General features: G+C 36.1%; 1 protein-coding gene across 5 annotated transcripts; it reads right to left on the bottom strand.

Moving 5' to 3' along the window:
- Nucleotides 1-61: 61 nt before the first annotated feature.
- On the bottom strand, nucleotides 62-27,170 carry IMPACT (impact RWD domain protein). 5 transcript variants are annotated; one of them, XM_059894690.1, is made up of 13 exons: nucleotides 27,011-27,170; nucleotides 25,799-25,927; nucleotides 24,744-24,796; nucleotides 23,497-23,559; nucleotides 17,449-17,517; nucleotides 16,195-16,280; nucleotides 12,505-12,627; nucleotides 10,541-10,638; nucleotides 8,374-8,447; nucleotides 5,074-5,164; nucleotides 3,609-3,743; nucleotides 2,571-2,659; nucleotides 62-2,066 (listed from the first exon to the last, which is right to left on the bottom strand). In XM_059894690.1, exons 1-12 carry the CDS (start codon nucleotides 27,044-27,046, stop codon nucleotides 2,591-2,593), a joined length of 1,026 nt encoding a protein of 341 aa, XP_059750673.1. In that variant the 5' UTR covers nucleotides 27,047-27,170; the 3' UTR covers nucleotides 62-2,066; nucleotides 2,571-2,590. The 5 variants fall into 5 exon arrangements, with proteins under 5 accessions (XP_059750673.1, XP_059750672.1, XP_059750674.1 ...); XM_059894689.1 differs by having other exon boundaries at nucleotides 2,624-2,659; XM_059894691.1 differs by lacking the exon at nucleotides 17,449-17,517 and having other exon boundaries at nucleotides 2,624-2,659.
- Between the last annotated feature and the right edge of the window lie 650 nt (nucleotides 27,171-27,820).

Below are 27,820 nucleotides of genomic sequence, written 5' to 3'. Positions count from 1 at the left end.
TTATACTACATAGTATATTTTGATATACCCAGAATATAGAATACAATGTAGCCATAAGAAATTAAGCCATAGAAGAATATTTATTGACATGGGAAAATGTTAACAATATACTTCTATATGAAATATGCAGGATAGAAAACAGTATATACAGTTTAGTACCATTTTTATGGAAAGAAAAATAGCCATATATACAAAATCATGCATAGGAAAAAAATAGAAGGATGTACATACCAAATGTTAATAATGGTTATTTCTAGACAGTGGAATTACAGGTGACTATACAATTTCTGCAATAAATTTTACCTGCCTTCAAACAGTATCTGCTTCATGCTATTCTTTCTTGGTTGTGATTAGTTTGATATAATGTCTCTTCAAATAGGTATATATCAAATGTTTCATGATATATACCTCCAAATCATACTGCTATTCCCATTACTTGCTATTTTGTAAGAGCAAGTAGCAAGATGTTGCTACTTGCTCTTACAAACTGGCATATGGAGAATATTTCTAACTAACAAACACAATATGCTATCAAATATGCCACAGCATAGATCTGGCTATGGAAAATTATTATTTGAATTTTAGAAGAATTTGAAGAATTTGAAAACCTTCTAATCAAGAGAAATTTTAAATAGACAAAAAGATACTATAACTAGTTAGGGGTCCATAATGAAGAGTGTAAAATAACTCACGTTCCAGAATTGGAGACTTTTGGGTCTCTCCTTTTCACTACCTGACTTTGGGCAAAGGATATTAGGTTTTTTTAGTCTGGAAAATGTGGTTAATGAAAGAAGCAAAAATATTTTTTTTAATAAGGGAAAATGGGATCAGAGATAAAAAGGTTTTCTATAAAGACCTAAATAAATGTTAGATAAAACAGCTAAAAGGGAATTCAAATTTGGTGTTGCAGAAAAATTAACTCATATTCATTTTTCTGTAGCAGCAATTCTTACTGTTTTATATCTTCTTTCACAGGTTTTGACATGCTTGTGAAATTATTTTAATGTTAATTAATGGTCTTTAAGTTCTTTAATTATTTTAACAGTTAATACATAAAACATACTTAATTTTTTCATGGAATCTGAGGTAAGTGTTTTAAATAAATATAGGTTACAACAATTAAACACACTTACAACAAATATAATTTAGATTTTACTTCTCAGAATCCATCCTAGTGTAAAGCTGTTTACTAGATTCTTATTAAAAATACCAAGTTAGGATGTTAGATCTCTTAAAGGTAAAACATCAGAGAATAGAAAAAAAATCTGTGTCCACTCTTCTCTGATGTTTTCCATGCTCCAGCACCATCCCAAATTGCTTCCTTATTTCTGTTCCCTCTCTTTGGAAGGGAATCTCAAGTATATCTGTGACCAATTAATAATTTTTAATAATTGTTTGCAATCATTATCTAAAAGGGAACAGTTAATGACTTATATCTCATGGATAAATTTATTGTCTAAATGCCTAGAGGTAAATTGCACAACTTGCAGATGAAAGAAGGAACTTTTATAAAACACTGATGAAAGGAAGATGGAAAAAAAGAGGGATTTTCTCTGTTTTTCCAATCAAAGATTTGCTCCTTCTCTCCACAAAGTCATGGAGTTGAGAAGCATAGCTGGAGGAGTGTGGATGGGAAACGTGCATCACATTTACAGCACTACACAATGCACTCTCTCACCTTACACCAGTGGTGTTCTGCCACCTCTACCCCATTCCATAAATGTTCCATTAACCATAGCACAGCTTCTGGCATAGTTCTAATTTCTCAAGGAAGATCACAAGAAAGGTACTCCAGGTTGTTAAAAGAAACCAGAATATTACACCAACACATTTCGGTGGTGGGAGGAGACTACTGGCACACCGTATTTATTGCTTAACAGTACAAGAATTAAACAAAAAACGTAGAGACTAGAAAATCACTTTTTGAAATTTCACAATCACCAATTTGCGACAGAAAGTGAGGCATAACACTTATGCTAACAAATCTGTTAGATGAATTATCACTTCAGCACATAACTGCAGATGGATACTCCTGGATTTTCACTTAATCCGTCACTCCATGAGCACTATAAAATGAAAGGTGACATACTTATGAACTAAAATCACAAGAAGAAACTCTCTAAGATCAATCTTCAATGAGCCCCTATTTCAATAAGCCATACGGAGCCGTAAAGAGCAGTAAAAGGTAATATTCATTTAACAGAACGAGAACCCCAATGACAAGAAATCAGGTATTTATATTCCTCTAGAGACACTTCTTCCCCACCTAACAAAGGCACTTGACATGTAATGAAATGGACAGTTAATTCAGGTACTGCCCTGGGCAACTGTTACCTTCCTAAAATTATATGAAGTGGTGATTAAGTTCAAACTAATCCTTCTGAATCAGCCTGAAACACTCATGAAAATATCACAAGTTCTCTATTTTTGGCAGATGATATAACCAAAGAAGAAAAGATAATATTGGTGTCCACAATGAACTGGCTGACTTGAACAGTCCAGGATTCTCTCTCTGCACAATATATTCCTTGATGACTGTGGAATTTGTATATGATTATAGGCAAATTAACCTTTCATACAGTTTCAGGTATTAATGTTCACTCCTCTTCTTGTCTTTTCTTACTTTTTTGTTCTTTCCCAAAGTCTTAGATGATTCCTCCTGAAAAAGACATAAATCAATGTAGTATCTTCCTACATTTATACGAAGGTACTAGCTTAGGACTCTTAAATCTAGTCATATAGAATATGTATAATAGTGAAAGTATAATTACTTCCATATGTACCATCTTTCTGTTTTACAGGGCTCTTTCATTTATAGTCTATTTTAATATTTCCAAAACAATCAAGGATAATCAAAGAAAACACTCATTTATCTCAGTTATCTAACAGATTTATGTTTGAGTAATTTCAATATTGTTTATAAGTTTATTTTTTTAATTATTTTTTTGTGTGTGTGTATTTTTTTTTTTTTTTTTTGGCCACACCATGTGGCTTGTGGGATCTTACTTCCCTCACCAGGGATCGAACCCATGCCTCCTGCAGTGGAAGTGCAAAGTCCTAACCACTGGACAGCCAGGGAATTCCTCTCAATACTATTTAATCCATTGTTCATTTTTCAAAGTAAGGCAGCAAAGTTTAAATAAAATAGATATGAACATATCTGAAATACGAGACAAAAAAACTCAAAGTATAAAGGAAGAAGGCATCTAAAGGCATGTCAGGGGAAAGGGGATACACTTTGACACTAACAGAGAATGTTAGAATTTTATAGATGTTTAAAGACTATCCAGTTCACTGTAGCATTAGCTATAACTTCTATGGGTCTCAATTTTAGGAAGTGGAAACTAACTGGTCTTTAAGGTTTTTATAAAACTCCATGAATCTACAAAATTAAGGTTTGAAGAGATGAAGTGATCCTCCCAAGGTCACACAACTGGTCAATTACACTGTTCTGACTAAAACCTAAGATTCCAGTTTCCTAGTCCAAAGGTTTTTCAAATGCACCTCACTTGTTCTGCTTCACTCTTAATTTTCTTTTTCTTTTTTCTTTTTAAATTTCACAGGCAGTGGTGAGAAACTCTCTAGATATAATATCAGTAACCACTTACCGGTGAACTTGTGTAGTTCTTCTCCACTAGAATGTTTCTGGCACAGTTGTTGATATGTTTGAAGCGATCTGGTCCTAGCAAAATCCCTCCATACCAGCGTGATACCACCACCATGACATTTCTCACATTCAAAATCTGTTATTTTCAGAAGCATAATTACATACAAATATAGACAGGTACAGATGTGAGTTTTAAAGGAAAATGAAAAAACCCATACATAAAATTGCACATAAAATTTCCCCGACTTTAATGGCAGAACCATGAGTAAGCAGAGTGAGATTTATAACAATTCAGGGGACAGAATGTTAGAATAAGAAGGGAATTTGGAAAACAAACACTGTGCTCCACAGTGTCCTTGAATTGCAAACTTGGGGACCACCAGGCAGAGTGAAGGGGAGATCATGCAGTGGGGTTCCAGTTCTTGGTGACTTCAACCAGAATAGCTTAGCTTAGGCAGTTTTTTACCCCTAGGTCAAACAACAACACAAAACCTGCTTCTGAACAAAACAGCTAGAGAGAACTGGGGCTGCATGAGTAATCACTAGTGCCTACCAGTAAGGTCCTCCTCAGTTTGACATTTGTCAAATGCTGCCCTTAAGGTGAAGCCCACCAGTCTACAGGCCTGACCCCCACAGAATTCCTATCAAGGAAAGGGCCTGGTTAGAAAACAAACCTCCACATACAATAGCAGAAGAAACTATAGCAACTACCTTAGGAAAAAAACAATCCATTCTTAAAATTAATGAACAATCAATGATCACCAGACAGATGAAGAAAATCCAGCAGCATGAAAGAGAAAGGACAAGATAAACAAACTAAAATGGACCAGGAAAAATTTAAGGAAGAAAACATCTAAAAAAAGAAACTCTAATTAGTATACTCAGAAGAATTTTAGAAGATATTGTATCCATAAAAGCAGAACAGCACACTACGAAAAGGGAAAAACAGAGAACAAGAAAGAACTCTTGAAAATTAAATACATGGTTGCTAAAAAAAATTTTAATTTGATAGAAATTTTGGAAGACAGTCAAGAAAATGTCTTAGAACATAAGGCAATGAGATGGACAACTTAATAAAAAAAGAAACATTCTGGATCTACCCAGAAGTCCAATATCCAACTAACAGGAGTTCTGCAAAGACAGAACAGAGAAAATAGAGGAGAGGAAATTGTCATGAAACAAAAAGGATAAGTTTTTCCAGAACTGAAGATAATCTTCTATTGTCTACGACTGAAAGAGCTTGAAAGCACAGCACTTGTTATTAACCTTTTGCTTTCTGCCCCACATCCAGCGGTTAAAATTATCTCTCTACCGATGTTTAAAAACTAACTACTAATAAAACCAAATTATCTCATGTTATATAGTCTAACTGATTTACTTATTCCTAAATGGAATTTAGGAATGAATTTTGTTGAGAAATTTTATGGTTCACAGAACAGGATCAACAGGGTTTAACTCACACTTACCTCCATGAGGTGGAGAAGACGCCCCCCAGCTGCTGTTTCCCCGTCATCCTCACAGTCCTGTAAGAAGGTCTGTTTATCCTCACAATATATTCTAGAAATACACGTAACAGTGTAACACTTTAAAACCTTGAAATATTGTATTCAATAATAAAAGTTACTCTTTCATATTTGTTGCCATCAATTTACTTCCAAAATCAGCACACCTGTTTTAAAAAAATCTTTCTTGAACTATAAATTAGCTATATTTTCACTGATGATTTCCTATCCAGTATGCTTCCCTTTTTATATTTTGGAAAGCTAGGAATCAAGGGTACCTCCTTTAAATCAGAAATGCTACAATTATGGGAAGGTGAGTTTAGACATCTGACACTTCCTCCACTTCATTTAATCTTGAAGCTGAGATTATAGAGAATAGTCACTAAAAAACGTTTACTGAGAATAAACTGTATACAAGCATTATAGGCACATAATAGGCGCTATGAAATGGTATAAAAGAAATAAGTGGTGTACTCCTGTCATCAAAGAGCCTAAACTCCAGTGAAAGAGAAAAAAATTATATAAAAAAGATGGAGGTGATAACCAACATAATATTTTATACTTTCCTAACATTCTAGCCACCAAGCATTTATCTATCTTCCCCATTCTAAGAATTATAAGATTTATTTTTCTCTATAATTTCCCCCTGGATAGTTATCAATATCAGAGATAAATCATGGTATTTTTACCCATTTAAATTATCTAGAAAGTTAGCATGGGCTACATTGTAGATGAATAAGCTTGGCAAATAAGTGTGAGTTATAAAAAGAAAACAGTGCCAGTTAAGGTATGCCATCTAGTGCATTTTTTAGGCCCCTACAAATGGTACCATCAAGGACTAGGCAAATATAGCAAAGATATCTTTCCAGTTATGGTGATAAAAAGCCAAATACTACCTTATCTATACACCTAAGTCAATTATATTAATTTTATTATAGCAATCCTATTCATTCATTCATCTTTCCATCCACCAAACCATCTATTCATTCATTCACTCAGTAAATATTTACTGCCCACCTACTATGACCAAGCTCTACTATTATTTAGAGTTGGCCTCATTTGAAGAAAAGAAAGTTAGTACTATTAAACAAAATTTTATATGGCAAATTTAAGGCAAAAAGGATTCCGGGGTTGACTTTATAGAACAAATGAAGAAATCTGACTATATAAATCAGTACTGTTAGGTTTAAAAAAATCAGGAAATACCATGGACATTTTCACTAACCCTTTCCTCACATGCCAGGAAGATAATGATGCAGCATCCGATAGCTGTGTGCACCAGTAGCCTGAAGAGTGCCCCATAACTCCAAAGCAGGAACACAGCCCCAGAACCAGGAAGTAACCTTAAAAGGACCCTGAGCATTCAAAATACACAACACAAAGTCCATGTACCAAATAAAGGTTATTTCTTTAACTCCCAGTGGAGTCCTTCAAGCCTCCACTTTATGCCTTTTTATTGTTATCTGACACACAGTTCTGACAAGCTAAGCTCCTTCATTCCCAAGCATCAATTATATAAGGGGGTGAGGTGGAGGGGCTGCTACACGCAGTCAAGCTGACATCTGTAAGAAGTGACAGCTGATCACCCATTAATACGCAAAAATACCCAAGTACTTAAAAAAACAAAAATCTGGGGCCTGAAATAGAGTATCCGGCACATTGTTTAACTTTTTGATAACTTAAGATCAATATCATGTCCAGCAACTGTTGAAGGTGCAGCCAACATGGCCATGTAGGAATAAGATAGAGATAAATGAAATTAGATTCTCAAATTCAGCTCTACCATTAACGACTATGTGATATTGAAAAAGTTAACCTTTTTACAGTGGCACAGTTGCTGAAATAATTAGATTTAACTTATGTAAAGCACATGACACAGAGTAGGCCCTCAACAAACACGTGGGACGAATGAATAGTACCTATTAATACTTTTACAGCACATTCTAATCACTGAGAGCAAGCACAGTCTAATCCCTCATTTTTATATTGATGACCCTAACTCACTAAGAAAACACCAAAATTCTGTGTAGTGATACTCTAATAAGTAGGGAATTATATAATAAATAGTTTTTTTGGTAAGATTTGGCACTTAAAGGGATGTGACTTAGTAATATTAAAAACTCACCTATCCAAAGTGATAAATTTTTTTGAGATTTTTGTGTTTTAGGTAGCCTAGATTTTACAAATAGTCTGAATCACATTTTAAATTTGCACCAAATTCCTGTCTATATTCTAATTTATTTTAGTCCTAAACTATGTTCTGTAAGTCTGTACTAATTTGCATATTTAAAAAATATACCCTTCATCTCTTTACTAACAAATCAGCAGATTTCTATAAAACCTTCGTACTCAAAACTAAAAGACATGTAGTGAAAGAAGCAGTCTTAATTTACATAAACTGGTTTAAAAGAAAAATGTTAGAAAAAATTTGGCAGTATGTATCAAGAGTTTCAAAAATGTTCATACTTTTTGATAATTCTACTTCTAGGAATCTATTCTTTTTTCCTTTTTAATTATACTTCTGTTTCATTTCAAAAAAGAATATGAAACAACCAGAACCTATCCTGAGGAAATAATGCAAAAAGTACACAAAGATGTTCACGGGACTATTCTTTATAATACTTAGAAAAAATGAAAAACTAAAAACAAAAAGGAAATGGTTAAATAAACTGTGGTATGGAGCCTCAAACAAATATTACACAGCCATTAAAATAATGTTTATAAAGCAATTATAACAACATGGAAAAATGCTTTTGTTACATTAAGGAAAAATTTTGATACTAGAATAAAGCATTGAAAAGAATAAACTTTACATAGAAAAGACAGAAAGAAAATATTTCACAATATCAGTTACATTTAATGGCAGAAAATGGTTAACTTTTCCTCTGATTCTTTTTTCTGCCATTTCCAAATATTCTACACATGATTATTACTTTTACAGTGGAAAAAAAACACCTAATAGTTGTTGTTTTTTTAAATCATGCATCAGTTTCCCCCCATTTTTTTTTTTTTAAATATTTATTTATTTGGTTGAGCTGGGTCTTAGTTGCGGCAGGCAGGCTCCTTAGTTGCGGCTCGCCAGCTCATTAGTTGTGGCATGCAAACTCTCAGTTGAGGCATGCATGTGGGATCTAGTTCCCTGAGCAGGGATTGAACCCAGGCCCCCTGCATTGGGAGCGCAGTCTTAACCACTGCACCACCAGGGAAGTCCCTTCCCCCATTTTTTACAAATTGCACGTTCCTAAAATTGTGATGATCACTTACCGGTATGCATAGATGTTGTGGGTAGCACTAGCAATTTTCTTATTCTCATACAATTTGGCAAGAACCATTTTCACCTTAAAAACAGCAGTAATGTAAATAAACTAATGTATACTTTTTATTTGCTCTGTAAACAAATGCTAAAAAGAAATTTAAAGCATATTGATATACATACTATTGTAGTGAAATTAACAAGAGTTATTTAAAGACTCAACTACATTCTGAAAAAGCCATTTCCGAAGTTTTCTCCTCATTTTAGGGGCAAAAACTGGTACTCTAATTGGTACAAAAATGATAGACCTGGTATTTTTGACCACCAGTTATCAACAAATATCTGAGCAGTAACCATGTCCAGGGTACTTGTACATAAGAAATTTTCCCCATACTGTATAGAGAAATTTAAACGAAAATATAAGAATTTCTAGAAATGAGCTCTGAAAACTTACCAAAGTGACAGGTACAGAATAATGGTATGTTCAAAATGTTATAAAACCAAAACTCTCTCTGGGAGTCAAATAAGGTTCACAGAGGAGGTAACAAGAGCCAGGTCTTGAAAGATAAGTGACAGTTCTGCATCAAAATGGAAGAGTGAGGTGGGGCAAGAAGAAGCCATTCCATTTAGAGGAAACAGCATGTACAAATGTACCAGATTTAGTAAGCAGAAATAAACGATGCTTAGTTAAACTGGAACTTCAGATAACCACAAATTTTTTTATTATAAGTATGGCCTATGCAATAATGTTTATCTGAAATTCCAATTTTAGCTAGCTACTCTGTATTTTATCTGTCAACCTCAGCAGGGACATAAAAGAGAAAGGTTCAGGAAGTGACCAATAGTTTTATGTAGCTCTAACTTAGAGTATGAATGAGATGATAGAAGATGTATCAGAATGATTAAAGTAGGGTCTTTCACAAAGCGCCTTGTATAATGTGTTTAGATTTTTCCTTGTAGCCAATGGAAATCAGCAAAGATTATTGGGTATGTGGGGGAGGAGTGACACGTGGTCAGATCTTTTAGAAAGGTAGTTGGCAAGGGACATAGAAGAAATACTGGAGGTAAGGAAGACTAAGCTGGAGATACGGAGACCAATTTGGATCAGAAATTGTGCAATCTTGTGCTTCTCAGACTCTCAGATTCCTGATCAATAAAGTAGACACTGACCTCTCAGATTTATTTCAGCTCTCACAAATTATGATCCTGTAAGTCTAAGTGACTATAATCAGAAATGGAAAAAGGATCCAGTATGGAGAGATTCAGAATGGAATGTCTAACGAGGACCCTGGCAACAAGATTATGAGCAATGGCCAAGGGCAAAATAGGGTTCCTGAGAGAAAAGCCCAAAAGCTTGCACCAAAATCTGTTATTTTGACCACAAATCAATGAAGGAAAGAACTTCCTCTTCCAGAGACTAAAAGAGAGTGAAAAGGCAGCCTGGTGCAAAAAACTGTATTCCTATAGGTCAGGGCTTTAGAAGAATTTGGAGAGACCAAAGGGAAGAGACCAATGCTTAAAACCTATGCTAAGCTAGTAAGACTTTTCTGGTTAATTTAACTTTATAGGTGTACTGAAATTGTCTCTTACATTAATAAAGTTTAGGCTAGATTATAGCAGCAAGGAAGAAGAAAATGATTCTGCTGAAAAGAGACTGAGAAAGACAAAGACCTAGGAATACTATTTTTGACTGAAGATTTTCCCATATAATATCCTTTGGTGGATATCAGGCCACCTAAAATCAGGAAGCAGAAAGGAAAAGGAATTCAGGTTGGGAAGACTGGGCTCAACCAGTCTGTCCACTGTCCCCTTACTTGGGCAACAACAGAACAGGCGAGGTTTTATAGAACTCCCACATGATAAGACAAATAATTTTTCAACAAGCTATTGATATTAAGCATCATAATTTTCTACACCACCACAATGGGTTTTTCTTCTTTGAAAATCCATTGGAGAGTTAAGCCCTAATCAGAGTCTGGATGCAATTTTGAAAGCAGTGATAAACAGAAACAAATATTCCATGATTCCCAGTAACTTGGAGGTAGAAAGTTAGCAAATAATTTTTATCTTGCATGAAAATTAAACATAATAGTAAAAACAAAGATATTATTGCAAAACCATTTGCTTGAATTACTTTGGTAAAACAACATCAGAGTGAACTGGACACAGTAAGTTTACCTGTTTGGGACAAACTACTGGAGCCAAGTGTGCCTGAAAAGTACTTCTTCGGTCTGTGATAGGAATGCCATGATCAATCGGAGGTAATTCTTCTATTTCTATAAATTTAAAGAATTATATAACTTTAATTTTTAAATTCTTACATTCAAATACTGAAAAATTGGCAATGGTATAGTGGGGGGAGTTGGGAAAGAGATGTAAATTATATGGCAAATCAACTCAAATAACAAATACTGGTTGTCTATTAAAATTAAATTATAATTTTAAGTAAAAAGTTTCCTAATATATTGTACATTAAGATAAAACTACTTGACTTATAAATGATTTTCACCTGCTAAGGTCACCCAGTGGAAATGGTAGGTTGGGACTCAAATCCTGGACTGTTTCAGTTGTATAAGTTGGTATAACATCTAATTTTTAAGAGTAGAAAGGGGTCCTGAGACCAAAAAGATTGACAGCTGCTAATATGGAGTATTTATTCATTTTACTGCTGATGGACCTCTGGGTTGGGAAATCTATGACTTTATTTTGTATAGCTGTAATATAATATCTTCTGCTAATAAAACTGTCCCTACATCATAGGATTGAATTAAATGTATCAATAGTACACCAAATTGGTATTCCATCGAGTACTGTGATTTCCAGTTATTTTGCCTTTTAAACAAGCTTAAGAACCATTAATTTCACCCTTAACGTAGATGAGAAACTTACCAACCATCCTAGCTGCTGCATCTGCCTCATTTAGGATGAAAAGTTATTCAGAAAAAAAGAATTTAATTTTTTTCTATTTCTGTTCACTGATCTGTTGAATCTTACCAAGTCAGTTTGCTTTATAAGTGATGAAACACTTCAAGTAACACATGTAAAAATATTTCTGGAGCACTTTAAATAACTTGCCAAAAATCACTGCACTGGTTTGTGGCAGGACTAGGACGAGAAGCCAGGTTTATGCAGGATGTTCTTCCTTCCCCCAGTAGTGTTCTCTTCTTGAACAGACTGTGACCACTGCACTAGTACACTATTAAGGTCAACAGGAACTGGATGCGATTTATTATGACTCTGATTTTCACTCTTTTTCTTTTAATAGTGGATCTTCTTTCCCAAAAGACATCCTATGCCAAATCTGCAAATATGTGTATGAATAAAATGGGAACTACTTAGAGTGAAACAGGAGCAGGTATCCTGGGTGTTCTTCCCCACTCATTCGAGGCTTCTTTGTTCCCTTCTACTAATCCTGAGACACTATGAAAGAACTTTAAATTTTCATTTTCTGTTTAAAAGCTACTGTATAATGGCATAGGGAACTCCCTATCTTCAAAGAGAATGAACATTCCCTCTGGTCTATCATGTTTTTGTAAGAGACTTGAGGAAACTGACTATATCATTCAAAATTTTAAAATACTAAAATGAAACATACTTTCTGATAGAAATATAGAGCTGATTTATCACATCAACCTATCCATAAGCTGAATACTACTTTATCATGGAACAAATTTGCTTAAGCAAAAACTAAAATCCTAAAGGCATTTCACTAGCTTTAATTCAGTGGTTGCACCTTCAATTATTGTATTTATATTTGTGAGCAAAGACTAAAATTTAACTCTGAGCTATCAGTAGACAGCTAAGGATTTCAAAGTAAAAATATAAAAGCAGGATGTGAACTGAGAACATTAACACAGCTTTTCTTAGTTTCAATTTCTCTCACCACTAATTCAAAACTCTAGATAAATAGCAAAAAAAAAAGAAAAAAGTAAATTTCTATTTTTTTCCTCACCATTCTGATAGACCTAGCAAACACCAAAATGGCCAGGAGACAGGAAAAAAATAACCCAATTCTCTACAAATTAATAAGAATTTCCTAAAATGTGAGTTTACTAAATTTCTATACCATTTCAAATGGTATAGAAATTCCATTCATAATGCTACCATCCCGCTTTCCTCAAAATAAACTAATAACATTATACCTGTTCGATTTTCACTGACATCAAAATCCAATGCTTTAACTGGATTTTCTGGTTGACATGCTAAAATGAGATCATCTTCACATTCAATATCTTCCTCTTCAGTTTTCTTCTTTACGTCTGGGCCTATGTGGATATGAGACATGATGAGTGATCATAAGACAGTAAGAAATTGCACTTAAAAAACCATTAGTCTTGGTCTCTAAACACCAGTCTTCAACAGAAGGAACCAGGGCTCCTACAAGAAGTGGTTGACTCCAGGGTTGGGACAAGGAAAATACAAGATGAGCCTGGAATATCTTGTGATTCCAGAGAGTAAAGAAATGTTCAAAACACAATGGAAGCTTATAAAAAGAACACAGGAGCCTACCTGAGAGCTCTCCTAAAGGCCAAACCGGGAACAATTTGAGCAACAAAATAATGACAGTATGGAATTTTAACTCACGAAATAAAATAATATGAGTTCATACTAATATAAGTAATCAAATAAATAAATGTGGAAAAAAGACATCTTGTTCTCAGAATAGAATTCCAATTAATCATAGCAAGAAGGAAAGAAGGAAATGAAAATCACCATATTGTTACAACACCATATTGTTTACAAATATTGTTGATAAGATACACTAATGGATACTAAAATCAGTAGGTTAAAGTTTAAGGAGGAATAGGGTATTAGCATAGCCTCAAAGTATCTCCCCCAAGATACTTATCAACTACAAAGGGAAAGACAGTAACTGATAATTTTATATGTCAACCTGGCTAGGCCATGGTACACAGATATTTGGTCAAACACTATTCTAGATGTTTCTGTAAAGGTATTTCTTGGATGGAATTCACATTCAAATCAGTTGACTTTGGGTAAAGCAGATTGCCCTCCATAATGCAAGTGAGACTCCAGTTAAGATCTTAAAAGAAAAAGGACTGACCTCCCCAGAGAAGGAGGGAATTCTGCCAACATACAGCCTTCAGACTTGAGTTGCAATATCGTTCCTTCCCTAGGTCTCCAGGCTGTCAGCCTACCTTGCAGAGTTTGGACTTGCTAGCGTCCATAATCTCGTGAGCCAATTCCTTAAAGTCAATCAATCTCTCTCTCTCTCCCCCTCCCTCCCTCCTTCTCCCCCCCAACCATTCCTTCCCTCCTCCTCTCTCTTTATAATACACACACACACACCCACACACACACACCTTATTGGTCTGTTTCTCTGGAGAATGCTTGATTAATACAGTAACTTTACAGTGGAAACATTTGGCAGATACCACCTTAACCAAGGGATCAAGGTAAATATCACCATTAATAAAGCATACTGATATCATTAGCTCCTTGATATAATACACTGTGAAGGATACAATATCATTTCTGTGATATTCTTGCCAAAATGCCTAATCTTACTCCAATCATGAGAAAACAATGGACAAATTCAAATTGAGGGACATTCCACAAAATAGTGTCAGGTCATGAAAGGTCAAAAAAGTGAAGGAAAGACTGGGGAACTATTTATAGACTAAAAGGGAGTAAGGAGAAATAACAACTAAATGCAACAAAGAATCCTAGACAGGATTCTAGAACAGCAGAAAGAACATTAGTGGAAAACTTAGTAAAATCTGAATAAGCTCTTTAGTTAATATTATATCAATGTTGGCTTTCTGTTCTTTATAATTATAATATGGTTATGTAAGATGTTACTAGGGAAAGCAGGGTGAAGGATATAACAGAGCTATTTCTACTATTTTTGCAACTTTTCTGTAAGTCTAAAATTAGTTCAGAGTTTTTTAAAAGTGTAAATAGTATATAATTACTTCAAGATTTAACACTTCTGGGGTTTCCTTGTTGGCGCAGTGGTTAAAAATCCACCTGCCAATGCAGGGGACACGGGTTCGAGCCCTGGTCCGGGAAGATCCCACATGCCGTGGAGCAACTAAGCCCGTACGCCACAACTACTGAGCCTGCGCTCTAGAGCCCGTGAGCCACAACTACTGAGCCCTCACGCCTAGAGCCCATGCTCCGCAACAAGAGAAGCCACCGCAATGAGAAGCCCGTGCACCGCAACGAAGAGTAGCCCCCACTCGCCACAACTAGAGAAAGCCCGCGCATGGCAACGAAGACCCAATGTGGCCAAAAATAAATAAATAAAATAAATAAATTTTTAAAAAATTTCACATTTCTATAGTAGAAAAAATGAAATAATAAAGAATAAATATGTACTGAAGATTAATAGTAAAATAAAAATAAATTACTTGTCAAGTGGGTACCCTGGAGAAGAAAATTCTCATGAGATATCCTGATCACTAGCTTATACTCTTATTCATTCTTCAGAATTACTAAACCTTCCGTTTTAATATGAAGTCTAGAAAATTTCTAATTAAAAAATTCCAAACAAAATTTTTTCAAATTATAAATTATACAACCTAAATCAATTAACTCGAAAATCTGAAGTGTGGCTAAACTAAATTATAGATATAGGTGGGAAAGGGAAAATACCATTTTAAGATCAATAATTTTAAAAATTTCCTAATAGTTCAGTGATTCCAAGCTTTCTGGAGTCCTAAATTTTTGCTTATATTCCATTTTTGCAATTATCCCACACTCTAGAATGGTGGATTGGCAAAACTCAATTTTTGTTTTGAGGTTTCAGAACTCTTCTCAGATGCCCTGAAATGCTGCAAAATCAGAACATGAATCATAAGAAGTCAAGGAAAATACTTCAAAAAATATTGTCCCATGATCAGAATATCTTCAGACTATTTATCTCTTTGATTTTAATGGAAGCAATAAAAACATTTGCTTCTATAGAAAAATAGTAAAATGCTCTGAAAAAATATATATTTCTATCAACTTTAAATCTATACTGATTATGGTAAGGGAATCCTTAATAATTGGTTCGGTGTAAATAACCTTCTAAAAAATTAGTAAATAGACTATTGGGTTTTGTTTTTTTTTTAATCCCTCTTCTCCCCAAATTGAAAATAATTCTGTCAGTGATAATAATAAAACTCTATTTGGAAATAAAATCAGGCTTAGTAATTTTCCTCTCTAAAGGGCTTTTGTAGTAAGTGGAACAAAGACTAGCAAAGTAAATAGAAAACATAAATTTCTACGTTGTTGTATATTATGATTCAATAAAACTATAATAATAGAGCAAAATATCAATTTTCAATTTTCAAATGTCCTGAAATTATATAGTGGTGATGGTTACATAACTTTGGAATAAACTAAAAACCAATGAATTATACATTTTAAGCAGTGAATAATCATGGTATATGAATTCTATCTCAATTAAAAAATCAACTTTCAAAGTCAATTTTTATATCTTAAATACTGGTCAGTGTGTTTTCCAAAGTTCTTTTTCTATAAACACTACACTCATTTGAAGCTAATGTCTAACTTACATAGTCCAATAATTCATGAAGAATGTTACATGGTTCATATTACCATAACAATAGTCAAAGAAAGCGAAGATTTTTGACCCAAGTTCTTTAACCATAAAATTCTATTTCTATAAGAGTTTATAGTAATATGAAACCAAGGAGGCTAAAGCTTATAGAAATAATCATATTTACATGAGTAAAGAACTTTCCAGAGAAACATATTTTATCATATAAAAACATAAAACAGCATACAGATCTTCATTAAAAGTTTCAATGAAACTATCTACATGAAAACTTAATCACTGTAAATTAAAAGAGCAAACCTACCTGGTTCTGTCATCTGAGATTTTTGTATTAGGACATCTCTTATTTTCTCCACCCACAGGTAAAGAATACTTTCACCAATATTCTCTCTAAACAAAATTCAGGGGAAAAATCTGTTATTAAAAATTTCCTTCTCAGTGGCATGGACATATATCCACTACCAAATGTAAAACAGATAGCTAGTGGGAAGCAGCCGCATAGCACAGGGAGATCAGCTCTGTGCTTTGTGACCATCTAGAGGGGTGGGATAGGGAGCGTGGGAGGGAGATGCAAGAGGGAGGGGATGTGGGGATATATGTATATGTAGAGCTGATTCACTTTGTTATGCAGCAGAAACTAACACACCATTGTAAAGCAATTATACTCCAATAAAGATGTTAAAAAAATTTCTTTCTCAAATTCAAGAAAATATAGACATATTTACAATCTAAGAAATTATACGCAATCTAGCTGTGCATTTTTTTGGAGCGGGATTGCCATGCTGTGCAGCTTGTGGGATTAGTTCCCCGACCAGGGACTGAACCCAGGCCCTTGCAGTGAAAGAGCTAAGTCTTAGCCACTGGACCACCAGGGAATTCCCTAGCCATGCCTTTTAAAGAGGAATTTATAAAAATGCAATTTACTAACATTTGTGGATGAGTATTTAATACATCAACATTAAAAATTCCAACTGGCTCCCAAATTAAAACTAACACTGTTCACTTAAAATAAGTAGAAGAGTTGCAACCAAAGAGGGGAGAGAAAATTTCTGAACTTGAACTGGATGAATTAAGATAGATATAAATATGATTTAGTTTCTGTCCGTGAATATAATTGTAGTATTGATGCCCAGTCATTGCTTGCTTTTCTAAACTTTTTGAACAATTTCAAACCACTTTTTTAATGTACTTATTTCAACAAATAAGAATATAAAGCATTTGAGAAACTCCCTCAGAGAGTCAATTTACAAGACTTAAAAGACAATCAATGGAAAACTTTATATTCTTATTTTGTTTTGGACAAAATATTCTACTGCCCAAATTGATTCATTTTGGTTCCAAATAGCTGTCTGGCTGCCTCAGATAATTAAATCCATCTCAAAGGCTCATTGAGAAAAAGAACATGTCATAGTTCATGTCCATAGCGTTATGTTAAATGATGGCAACAGCAAAAAAATAAAGGCCCAAGTGTCTACTCTTTAGGAGATGATACTAATTTTAGATAAGTTTTAATAAGTGTGTTTAAAGAAATCATCACACTACTTCGTTAACACCTTACCTCCTTCCTCTAACAGTTGCTCTTGAAACCATCATCTTTTTATCACCACTCATCAGCACGCAAAGGAAACTTTCAAAACAAGCATACAGAAGAAAACAACTGTTTTCAAATAATTCTGTACCCTCAAACCCTCCCATCTCACCCATAACTCCTGAGTACTAAAACAATCCTCCGTGTTCTTTGGCAACCTGTCTTATTTAGAGAGAGCAAAAGTCAATTGGAAAGGTTTTAAAAAATTGAGAATGTTGGTTGAGTTTCTTTTAAATAATTCATACCCCCATCCTCTCTTCTCAATAAAAGATTTAGAGGTATAGAGACAGAGAAAGGTAAAATGTATTGAGTATATACTAAGCCCAAAGTACATTATATATATCAACACATTTAATGCTCATAATTGTCTAATAGAGTAGGTTTTATTTCCCCATTGTACAGATGAGAAAGCAGACCTAGAAAGATCAATTAACTTGTCTAAGACAATAAGCAGTAAGAAGTCCAGAGCCAGAATGTGAATGCAGACTTACTCCAAAGCTCAGGTTGCCCACTGCATTTTGCTCTCCTATCAAGCAGCTGTGTCCTTAGGCAAGTAAGACACTTGAACTCTGAGTCTCAGTTTCCTCACCTATAAAACAGATTTACAGCATCTTGCCTTACTTTACAAAAGTAGTCTCTTTTCAAGTGGACCTATCTTAATTCACTCAACAGATCTTTAAGGGCCTTGCCTATACACCAAGTACTACGTGCAGCCCTGGGGGTATGGTAGTGAATGAGAAAACGGGGTCCCCAGTCTCAGTGTTTACAGTTATTATCCTTACAAATATATGGTTTTATATGTAATTCTCTCCATCCTCTAATCTCATTCTATTTAATTCATCACATCATCATCACCAAAAGTAGTAGCACTAATATCCAGTGTGTATTGAACACCTACTATATAAGACGTAGAAAATGCTTTGTTACTTCACTTAATCCTCATTCATAACCACCCTTTGAAACAGGAAAATCATCCCTCTGTGAATATATATTCACATTCAGATTTGTTGTTATTGTTGTTAGGGGACTATTGGGGGCAGGGGACGATGGAAAACACCTTGGAAGAATTTTCACAATTAATAAGTAATTTTTCCTAATAATAAAGAAATTAAACCGTAACTCCAAATTTCCTCTCCTCTGCCCATGGCTTCCTGCAGAACAATATACAACAGCACTCTGCCCATAATCATTTATTAAATGCTTCCTTCTTCCCTAGTATTTAACTAGACTTACTGAAATCCATTTTAAGGAAGTTGTAGTGGATGTGAAAGGTTTCCTAAAGAAAATGAAAATTATTTGTTCCCTTGGACCCCCAAATTTATCACTGATGGTGGTTTGGGTGTTTTTATTGTTGTTGTTATTACTGCTGTATTTGTGTTTTCTCTCATGACAATAGTTTGTTCATATCTTTTGATTCAAGTATAGTTGATTGTTCATATCTTTTAACTACAGACTAGGATTTGGTGGTTTTCAAACTTTTGCCTTCGCTGTAATGAAATCTCTCACAGAAACAGACAAAAGCTGTAGTCTTCCCTCCTATGTCCTTCTTCCCCTCACCCAATGGCCCTTGAGGAAGTCAGCTGAATCCTAAGAACTGGTACAAAATATAAGAACTACTCATTATAGGGTGAGATGCTAAGCTTTTATTTATGAAATTAAGTTATGGTAAAGTAGCTGAATATAAAAAGTCTAGAACAAAATTTGTTTCAAATTGAATAAAAGATCAACTTGGATTAAGAACTGATATTTTAGTTGAGATATACTGCAATTAAATACACTTAAATAACTATTATCCAATTCAGAATGATCAAAACAAAAGTCAAGTTACTTGTGACTCTTGTTTTACTTGTGGCTCTAATTTTTGTATCTTTAATTTTCCAATATTTATATTTGTTGACTTAAGGGTAAAGCTATTCACTACAATGTACTACTAAGTTGTGTGACCTTAGACAAATCACTTGATCTGAGTTTCCATCATCTCATTTTCAAAATGACAAAACTGGATGAGATGATTCTTCTAACAAGAACAACAAAATTGAGAGCTGCTATTATATAGTGCTAAAATACATTACATGGATTATGTCACTTAATCCTTACAATGATATTATTCTTTTATCCTCATTTCACAGATGAGAAAGAGGTCACACTATTTCAAAAACTGACTCCAGAAGCCTGACAAAAACAGCCTTAACATCAGCTTGAATAAACTTCAGACAGGCTGAGCTTCCTGACTCTAGGCCCTGACCTCTCTCTTCTTAGAGCATTTTCTTTACAAAACTTGTCACTGTAAATTCTTCCTTTGCTCCTTTGGAATTATGGACATCTTTTTAGAAGGTCTGTCAGTTTTAGAACCTAGGAGTGTCTTTCTCAAGGACCTGGGAGCCATTCTTTTGAAATGTAGTCATCAAGGAAGACAGTGCCCTATCTCCCAGTCTCTGTTGGCTGGTAGGGGCCTAACTCCTGATGAGCCACAATTTGCAAACGCAGATAGCCTAATCACAGAGAAACACACTTGCAAACTGAGGAAGAAACTTAATGTGCTGGACCCTCTCACTGATCAACCTCCCCCCAGCATCCCCCAGTACTTTTCTACAGCTCATCCCAGCCCTAAAAAACCGTACTGCCTTTTGTTTCAGGAAGTTGAGTTCAGACTGAGTTCTGCCTCTCTCCCCTGTTGCAATAGTCTTGAAGAAAGTCTTCCTTGCCTGTTTAACTTGGTCCGGTGCACTTTCTGCTTTGACAAGCCTCACTCTCCAAGTTCCAAATCTAAGACTTCATGATACATCAGAATGTGAAGAGCTGTGGGGAATTAATCATTTTCTTGGATTTAAATTAAATATTGTTGAAATGGACTATCATAAATTCAAATTAAAAAAAATTTTAATCCTTTTCATTTTCTCTTAACACCAATTAGTATAATGTTCAAAGTATTTTTAAATCTATTATTTACCTTTTGTTTTATTAAACTATTTTCATATATTCAAAATATCCGCATGCAAAATGTTTAAACAAAAATAAGGTATGATAAGCAAATGAGTCTACATCTACACAATCACCAAATCCTAGTTTATGTTCCTAAGTACTTCTTTAACTGACCGTTCTTCTCCCTTGCATTCTTGTTGCCTTAATAAAGGTCTCCACTATCTCCCTCCTAGTTACTGACTGCTTTTCCTATGGCATCCCTCGCTTCAAACTCTTCACAGCCCACCCTCCACAGTGCCACACAAATCTCATTACATCACACCCCTGCCTAAAACACCTACAGCCTACAAGATAATGCCCAAACTCCTTACCAGCTTACAGGTTCTTTTTTCTTACACCTACCTCAATTTCTATTCCCAGCATGTTGAACTATCTGCTGAACTCTGAAGATGCCAGGTTGCTTCACACCTACATGATTTTGCTCATGCAGTTCCTTCTATCAGAAAATCTCTCGCCCTCTGATCACCTGCCAAACACCGCACCCAAAGGTCACCTTCAAAATGGAACCCTCCTTTACAACCTCACCACATGCAGAGGCCTCTAAAAACAATAGCACTTGGTCCAAACCTCTCAGTAATTGTCACTATATTGTTTTGGTACACAATTAATCTATATTAATTTTTAAATTGTGAGCATATAGGAGATACTCATAAAATGTTTACTGGAAAGACTTAGTTTTCAGACTTCGTCCCTCCTTACATAAGAAAAAAAAAACATAGTTCATCTTCTTATCTAGGCAAAAATAAAATTTAGCATTCAAAGTGATGCCAAATATATATGAAAATCTTGATAATGTTACACTATTTAGAACATAATGAAACTATAAACATTAAGAATTATATCCATACATTTAAAATGTTTAATTTTCAATGACTAATAGTGTTTTTCACTTGTTGCCCCCTGCTGGGATTTTATGGGAAAATATGATTAAAAGTTGTCACACAAAACTTTTAAAAACAGAATGTATATTTCTATTTAGACCACATGTGTGAAAATACTACTATTGGACTGGGTTTATTTTCAAGTGTTTTTAATAAACAAGACAGTACGAACCATATCCTATCTTTAGAACAAACTCCTTTGTTATTTCTGATCCTTTCTAATTCTCTAGTAGCTCAAGTGAACTACTTAGGGAGAACAGCAAGTTGTGTCCTATAGGAGGGTATCTCTTAATAAAGGGGGGCACTTTGGGGGCAGAAAAAAGGCAGATGGGAAGCCATTTCAGAGTGCATGACATTGTGTATAAATAGGAGAAAAATCTAATTGATGAATATGATTAAAAGGATGAAAGCCAAGTGTTGGAAGATTTTTCAAAAAGAGAAAGTGTTCAACACCACCAAAAGTTACAGAGGTCAAGTAAGATAAGAACTGAAAAATGACTGTAAGATGTATAATTACGACATCATTGGTGAGCAAATTTGTAGTATATTTATCTTATTCTACTTTAGGGGGGAGATAAATCGGTAAATAGGCATAAATAAAAGATTACAGAAAGAAGTTTGTTGCGGGCACGAAAGTTGGAGTGGCCAGTAAGGTCAGGGACAGGTATCAGAAAACATTTCATTGGGAAAACATGTAATATTTATATGCTGAGGATGATGGAGTCACTAAATGGGGGCCTCTCCCATTGATATGTCCAGTTCTTGGTTACTTCCAGAGTCAAGTGTAAACCTAGGAACTCAAGGAAGACCACACTTCCTCTAGGAAGGAACAAACAGAATCAATTCCATGAAGACTTAGCATTTTTAAATTAAATATTCTGTGAGGAAAAGAAACCTGGTCTAGATCCCACAGATACAGAAGGGGTTCTCTCACTGTGCCAAATGGGGTAGCCACCTACAACATATAGGACAATCCTTACCAGTTCCTGGATTACAGTAAAACTGATATTCCAGAACATTATTTGTTGTACTAAATTAATGTATCTCATTAAAATTAACCCAAATCACAGAAATATCTTCTCTGGACTACTTCACTAGCCTCCTGATATCCCACATCTATTCTTGCTTCCTTCCAATCAGTTCTCACCCAGAAACAGAATGGTGTTTTCAAAATGAAAATCTTATTATGGCATCACACCACTTAAAACACTTCTCTGCTTCCCAAAGGTCTTAGGATAAAGACAAAAATCCTCAACATGGCCTACAGGACTCTCCATAACTTCCCCTGCCTACCTCACTAGGTCATTTTCCCACCATGTTCCCTTCTCTCCTCCCCTCTCTTTTCCCACTTAATACCACCATTACGTTGTATCTTGACATGTGCCAAAATCATTGACACAGAGCCTTTGCACATGCTGTGGCCCTTCACTGGAGTTATCTTCACTTAAGTAACTCAGCTCTTAAGTCAAACAAGCCATCCCTGACCTCCTAGACTAGGTCAGGACTTCTTTCAAACTCAATTAACACTGTATATTAATATCTTTCTTTTACAGAACTTATCACAGCTGCAGTGTGACATTCATTTTTACAATGTTATGAGTAATATCTCCCCTACCTGCAAATTCTAAATGAAAACAGGGACCATTTCTGTTCTTGCTAATTATGCGTATCCAGGATCTAGTACAATGCCTGCCATACAGCATTTGTTGAATGAATGAAAGAGTGAAAAATACAGTATATCAATAGACTCTCAGTCTTATGGCCTAATACAAGAACGTTACCATTAAAAATACATAGTAGTTTAATGAATAATTATGCTTAGGATTCTGCTGTTACCAGTTTCATTCAACATAGCCTATGAAAAGAGCAAAATAAGAGCAGTATCTCTTAATCTACTTTCACAAGCTGGCTAAGTGTCTTTATAGCTATTAGTTCTAAATAACAGTGTATTTTTGTTTCTAAGCAGAATTCGTATCAAATGTATATATAAAATTACATTATACAACCAATCTTTCAAGGATTTTTCAAGTATATTCTTTTTGTTAATGGAAAAGCAGCTTAACAAAAAGTTTAGAAAAGGCCCTAACATATCATGATTCCAACAAAGGCCCACTATAGTCACTCACAGAATTTTTTTTAATCATCCATCACTTACATATATATTTCCTCAAGGCTATTCGATAAATCTGCACGTTCTTGCCCTTGAAGCCAAGGAGCACTAAGATTAAATAAAACAAAATAAAGAAGATTATTCAAAGAATTGTGTTTATATCTCAAAGAAAAAATACTGATTAATCACAAACTGGTTTTACTTAACTTTAACAATTTTTCTATTTTCATCAAAATGTTATCTTATGTTGTATAAATCGATACAGTTCCAAAATGCTTTCATTGGCATTAATTCATTTATTCCTCCCAAAAAACCATACTGAAGCCAACACCATTATTATTCAATTAAAATATGGTTTAAAAAACAGGAGAGTTCATAGGATATCATAAATCTGCCCTAGTTTACCTAAGTGGCAGAAGAGGTTCCAGAATCTAAATTTCCATATTCACAGTATCTGCCACACTATCAGGACTTCCCAATTTTTTCTAACTGGTGTCTCAAAACAAACTCTAACAAATAAGTCAGTTGCCACATGACTGTAAAAAAAATAATCAACTTTTTCTGAAAAGGGCACAGATGTTTACAAGCATTCTATAATATCTTTCATTTTCAATAAAAATGAAAAATTACAGAACCATGAGTAATAGCAAATTTTACCGCTATGGTTTTAAAACACTCATACAAAAGACAATCCCACTGGAAGGTAAAAATTTTAGTAATTGAGATTTAATGCAATTCTGTCTGCATAGGTTTATACAGCTTAGTAGGTCAAGCGGGCAAGGTGGATCAAAGGTTACTTGCAATCAACAGGTCATGACTCATTAAGACTACGCTTGGGCTGCTGAGATGGTTCCTCAACAACAAGGGCAGGACAAGCACCGCAAGCACCATGGGCGATTCCTGGAAGGCAGGCCATCTTACACAGAGGCAGGTCAAGGAACTGGCGAGGTCAGCAGAACCAGGTTAGGAGCAACTCTATAGGCCAAGGTTTCTAGATTACTAGGTTGTCTAAAGAGGAAGATTTCCCTCCCTGTCTCTAAAGACAATTCTGTAGCTATTTTACCCCCTATGGATCCTCTGATTCTCTTTTATACTAAGTGGCAAACTTCAAAGTGTTTTTACATAATTTAATTTTTAAATTTAAATGCTCTATATCAAGTCCAAAAGGTGTTTTTAATTTCTATATACATTTTGATAAGGTAGTCTATATAAACACAAGGTACAGTACAGAGAAACAATCTTTGAAAAGTATAATCTTTTTATAAAAATATATATGTAGAAATATAGCTTACTTCAGTTGATAAATAGGTGGGGCTGTACCTGGGTATTCATTCGGTAGCATCACCTACAAAGCAGTTTAAAAACAAATCTGCTTATACTTCATCATGGCTCAAAAATAACAACATTCATAAAGCCAGTCATTGGACAGATTTCTAACTTGCCAAACTAAGAAGCAAAACCATTGTTTTGTTAAATTTCAGGAGAGAATTCCCACCTCATATTTATGCTTCTGCCTTAAATATGTTGTTAAGATGATGCCAATCTTTTATGAAGGAGATCATTATTTGCAGAGAAAGTATAAAAGCAATGAAAATTAGAAATTAAGTGGGGAGGACAAAGACAAAAGGAAAAGAAAAACTGAAATACGGGCATTATACCCCAACCCCAAATGAAAGAGCGGCATTATAACATGTTCCAGATATTTTTCTTAAGGAATTAAAAAAAAAAATCCTACCAGACACTATTAAATACATTAAATAGCTACCACTTAATAGAGAACCATGCACGTTTCTTTTCAAATCAGTATTACTATAAAAACAAATACTGACAAAAACTCAATTTGGCATCTTTTATGTTGGAAGTATAGGCAGTCATCAAAGAATAAGCATTAAAATAGAAAGCCATAGCTGATGTTTTCATTTATCCTAACCACAACTGATTCCCAACTAACAAATGAGTACCTACTCTATGAACCATCTAAATAACTAACCTATTCTTCCTCTTAAATGTTAGTCATCTTCCCAGGTTTAGACTCTCTTCTATTAAACGTACAGGATAGTGAAAGGAAGTGAAACTCAAGTCTGCCAATGGTACATTAAGAACATTTAAATAAATAAAATAATAGGGAGAGAAAAGATTGAGACTATCTATGAAAGCATTACTTGAGAGTGATCTGAGATTTAATTACCCATATGTTTAGATCATCAATCGTTAACAAAAGCCAACAACAAAAAGACAATTCAGAACAAGTCACACAAGAATAATCATTAGAGGAATACAACAGCAGTCAATCATACAAGAGTCAACATTGTAACTGGAAAACGGCTGTAGAGAAGGGCAAAAATACCTGCAAGCAAAGTGTCCATTTGGGGTCATCTATATCGTCGCTAATTCTAATACAAAATATTTTGGCACAGTCATCAATGACACACCATTCCTCGCCATATATAGCTGCCATTGCTTCAATTTCCTCATTCTGAAAGAGGTTGATGGGGGGGAAAAAAAGTCAAAGAATGCACCGACCCTAAAAACCTGAGTTTTCCTTATTGCTTTATAAGGTATTTGTATTTAACATCACCAGCTTGGATGAAGGATCCCTGAGTGAACGATACCAAACGTTCTCAGCAGCCGGTCACCATGTTCTACCCTCTGCGTACCAGACACAATTGCAATGACTGGCACCAGCCCTGCTACGACATCACTGTGCTTTTGACCACTACTGAGCCAAAATATACATGCACTCCCATATCCTGCACTGACATTTACAAGCTAAAGGATACACATATCTCCTTTGCTCCACCTTCTCTTTTTAACAGGTAACCCCACGCCCCCACTCCCCGGTGGCACTGCTACTTATTATATTCGCCCTATATTACTACTGGCTATCTCCTTCGTTGTTTTTGTTTTGAATTTGGGCACGAGGCTGGGCGGTTGTTGGGGTTTTTGGTCATCAAACCCTCGAAACATTTCAGAAATTACTCTTTTGGTTTCGGCTTAAAGAAGAGTAAAACCGGACCTAAAGGTAAAAATGGGAAGCAAAGTATACATTCAACTTTGTATCCTCTCATTTTGTCCTCATAGCGCATTCTGAAAAGCTTTAAGAGCGCCCACGTGAGCCACGCGCCGGGGAAAGCTCAACGCCAAGAGGAGGAAGGTTCAGTGACTCCAGGGTCTGTGTTATTATTGCTCGTTTTGCGAAAGCAGAAACGGTTCTTAAGTGACCTGTCCAAGGTGACCCGGCGGGGACAGGGCGGGGAGCAGAACCCTGGTTTCTGCCTCCGGCCGGGAGCTGCTCAGTCGCGTGCTGATGGTTGACGGTGACAGCGCCCGAGGCAGGCCCAGCGTGCCGACGCCCGGAAGCGGCCGGCCCGAGAGCGATCGGCTGAGATCAAGCGCCGGAGCAAAGGGACGCGGCGGAGCGAACGGCGCGGCCCCGGGCGCGGGCGGTGCGGGCGAGACCGGGGGCGGCCCCGGGCAGAGGCCCCTCTGCCGAGGAGGCTCGGGGCGGCGAGACGAGGCCGAGCCGAGCCTAAAGGTCGGCGCCCCGCCGGGGCCTCACCTGCCTCTGGTCGCTCCCTCCGTCCCCCTCAGCCATGTGGCCCCGGGAGCGGCCGAGCGGCCACCACCTGCCCAGGTCCGGAGTGCGGGGCCGGGGCGCTGCGACTGTGAGCCGAGCGCGGGCTGCAGCACCGCCCGCAGCGCGGCCCGACCCGGAACCGCAAGCCCGTCACGCAGCGGGGCTCGCATCTGCTTCCGGGTTGCGGGCCAGGTGGGACTAAGGGGCTCTCGGCGCCAGGGCTCCCCATTCTGGCCTCGCGCCCGCCTTTCCCCTCGTCTTCCTCTGGGCCCTGGGGACGCCGTCCCGCCCAAGCGGCGGCAGGAGGGCGTCTGGGCTCTGCTCCTGAAACCCGCTGGGGCTTCTGCTCGCCCACGGCGCAGTCGGTGCCATCGGAACCCCCCGGAGACACTGGGGAGTCAGCTTCACCGCAGCGTCCCAGGAAGGGACTCACAGCCCAAGACCCATCTTTGCATTTAAAGGCACGGTGTTTTTGTTTTGTTTTAAGATATTTTGTCTGATTTGAGCAGGGGTGGGTTTGATTTACCAAAAGCAGGAGAGCAGGAGAGGGCAGAAGGCAATTTTGAAAGCGTGCGGAAAAACTTTACTCACTCGCCGTTGTGTTGTGATAGTTTTCTTTGGTGTCCTTGGACATTTTGTCTGGGAGCATCTTTTGTTCAGGACGCTAGTTTTGCCAGTCAACATGAAGGTCGTTGTTTCACTATCCAAAAAATTTGAATAAGTTTGTGTCATTTCTCCCCTGCCCCCAACACGTACGTTCCAATACATTTGTTGTGACTTATATCTGTCACT

The sequence above is a fragment of the Balaenoptera ricei genome, chromosome 14, assembly GCF_028023285.1.
Source record: "Balaenoptera ricei isolate mBalRic1 chromosome 14, mBalRic1.hap2, whole genome shotgun sequence".
NCBI classification, from domain to species: Eukaryota; Metazoa; Chordata; class Mammalia; order Artiodactyla; family Balaenopteridae; genus Balaenoptera; species Balaenoptera ricei.
The sequence above is the reverse complement of the archived record's forward strand: the minus strand, read 5'-3'. Positions and strand labels throughout refer to the sequence as shown.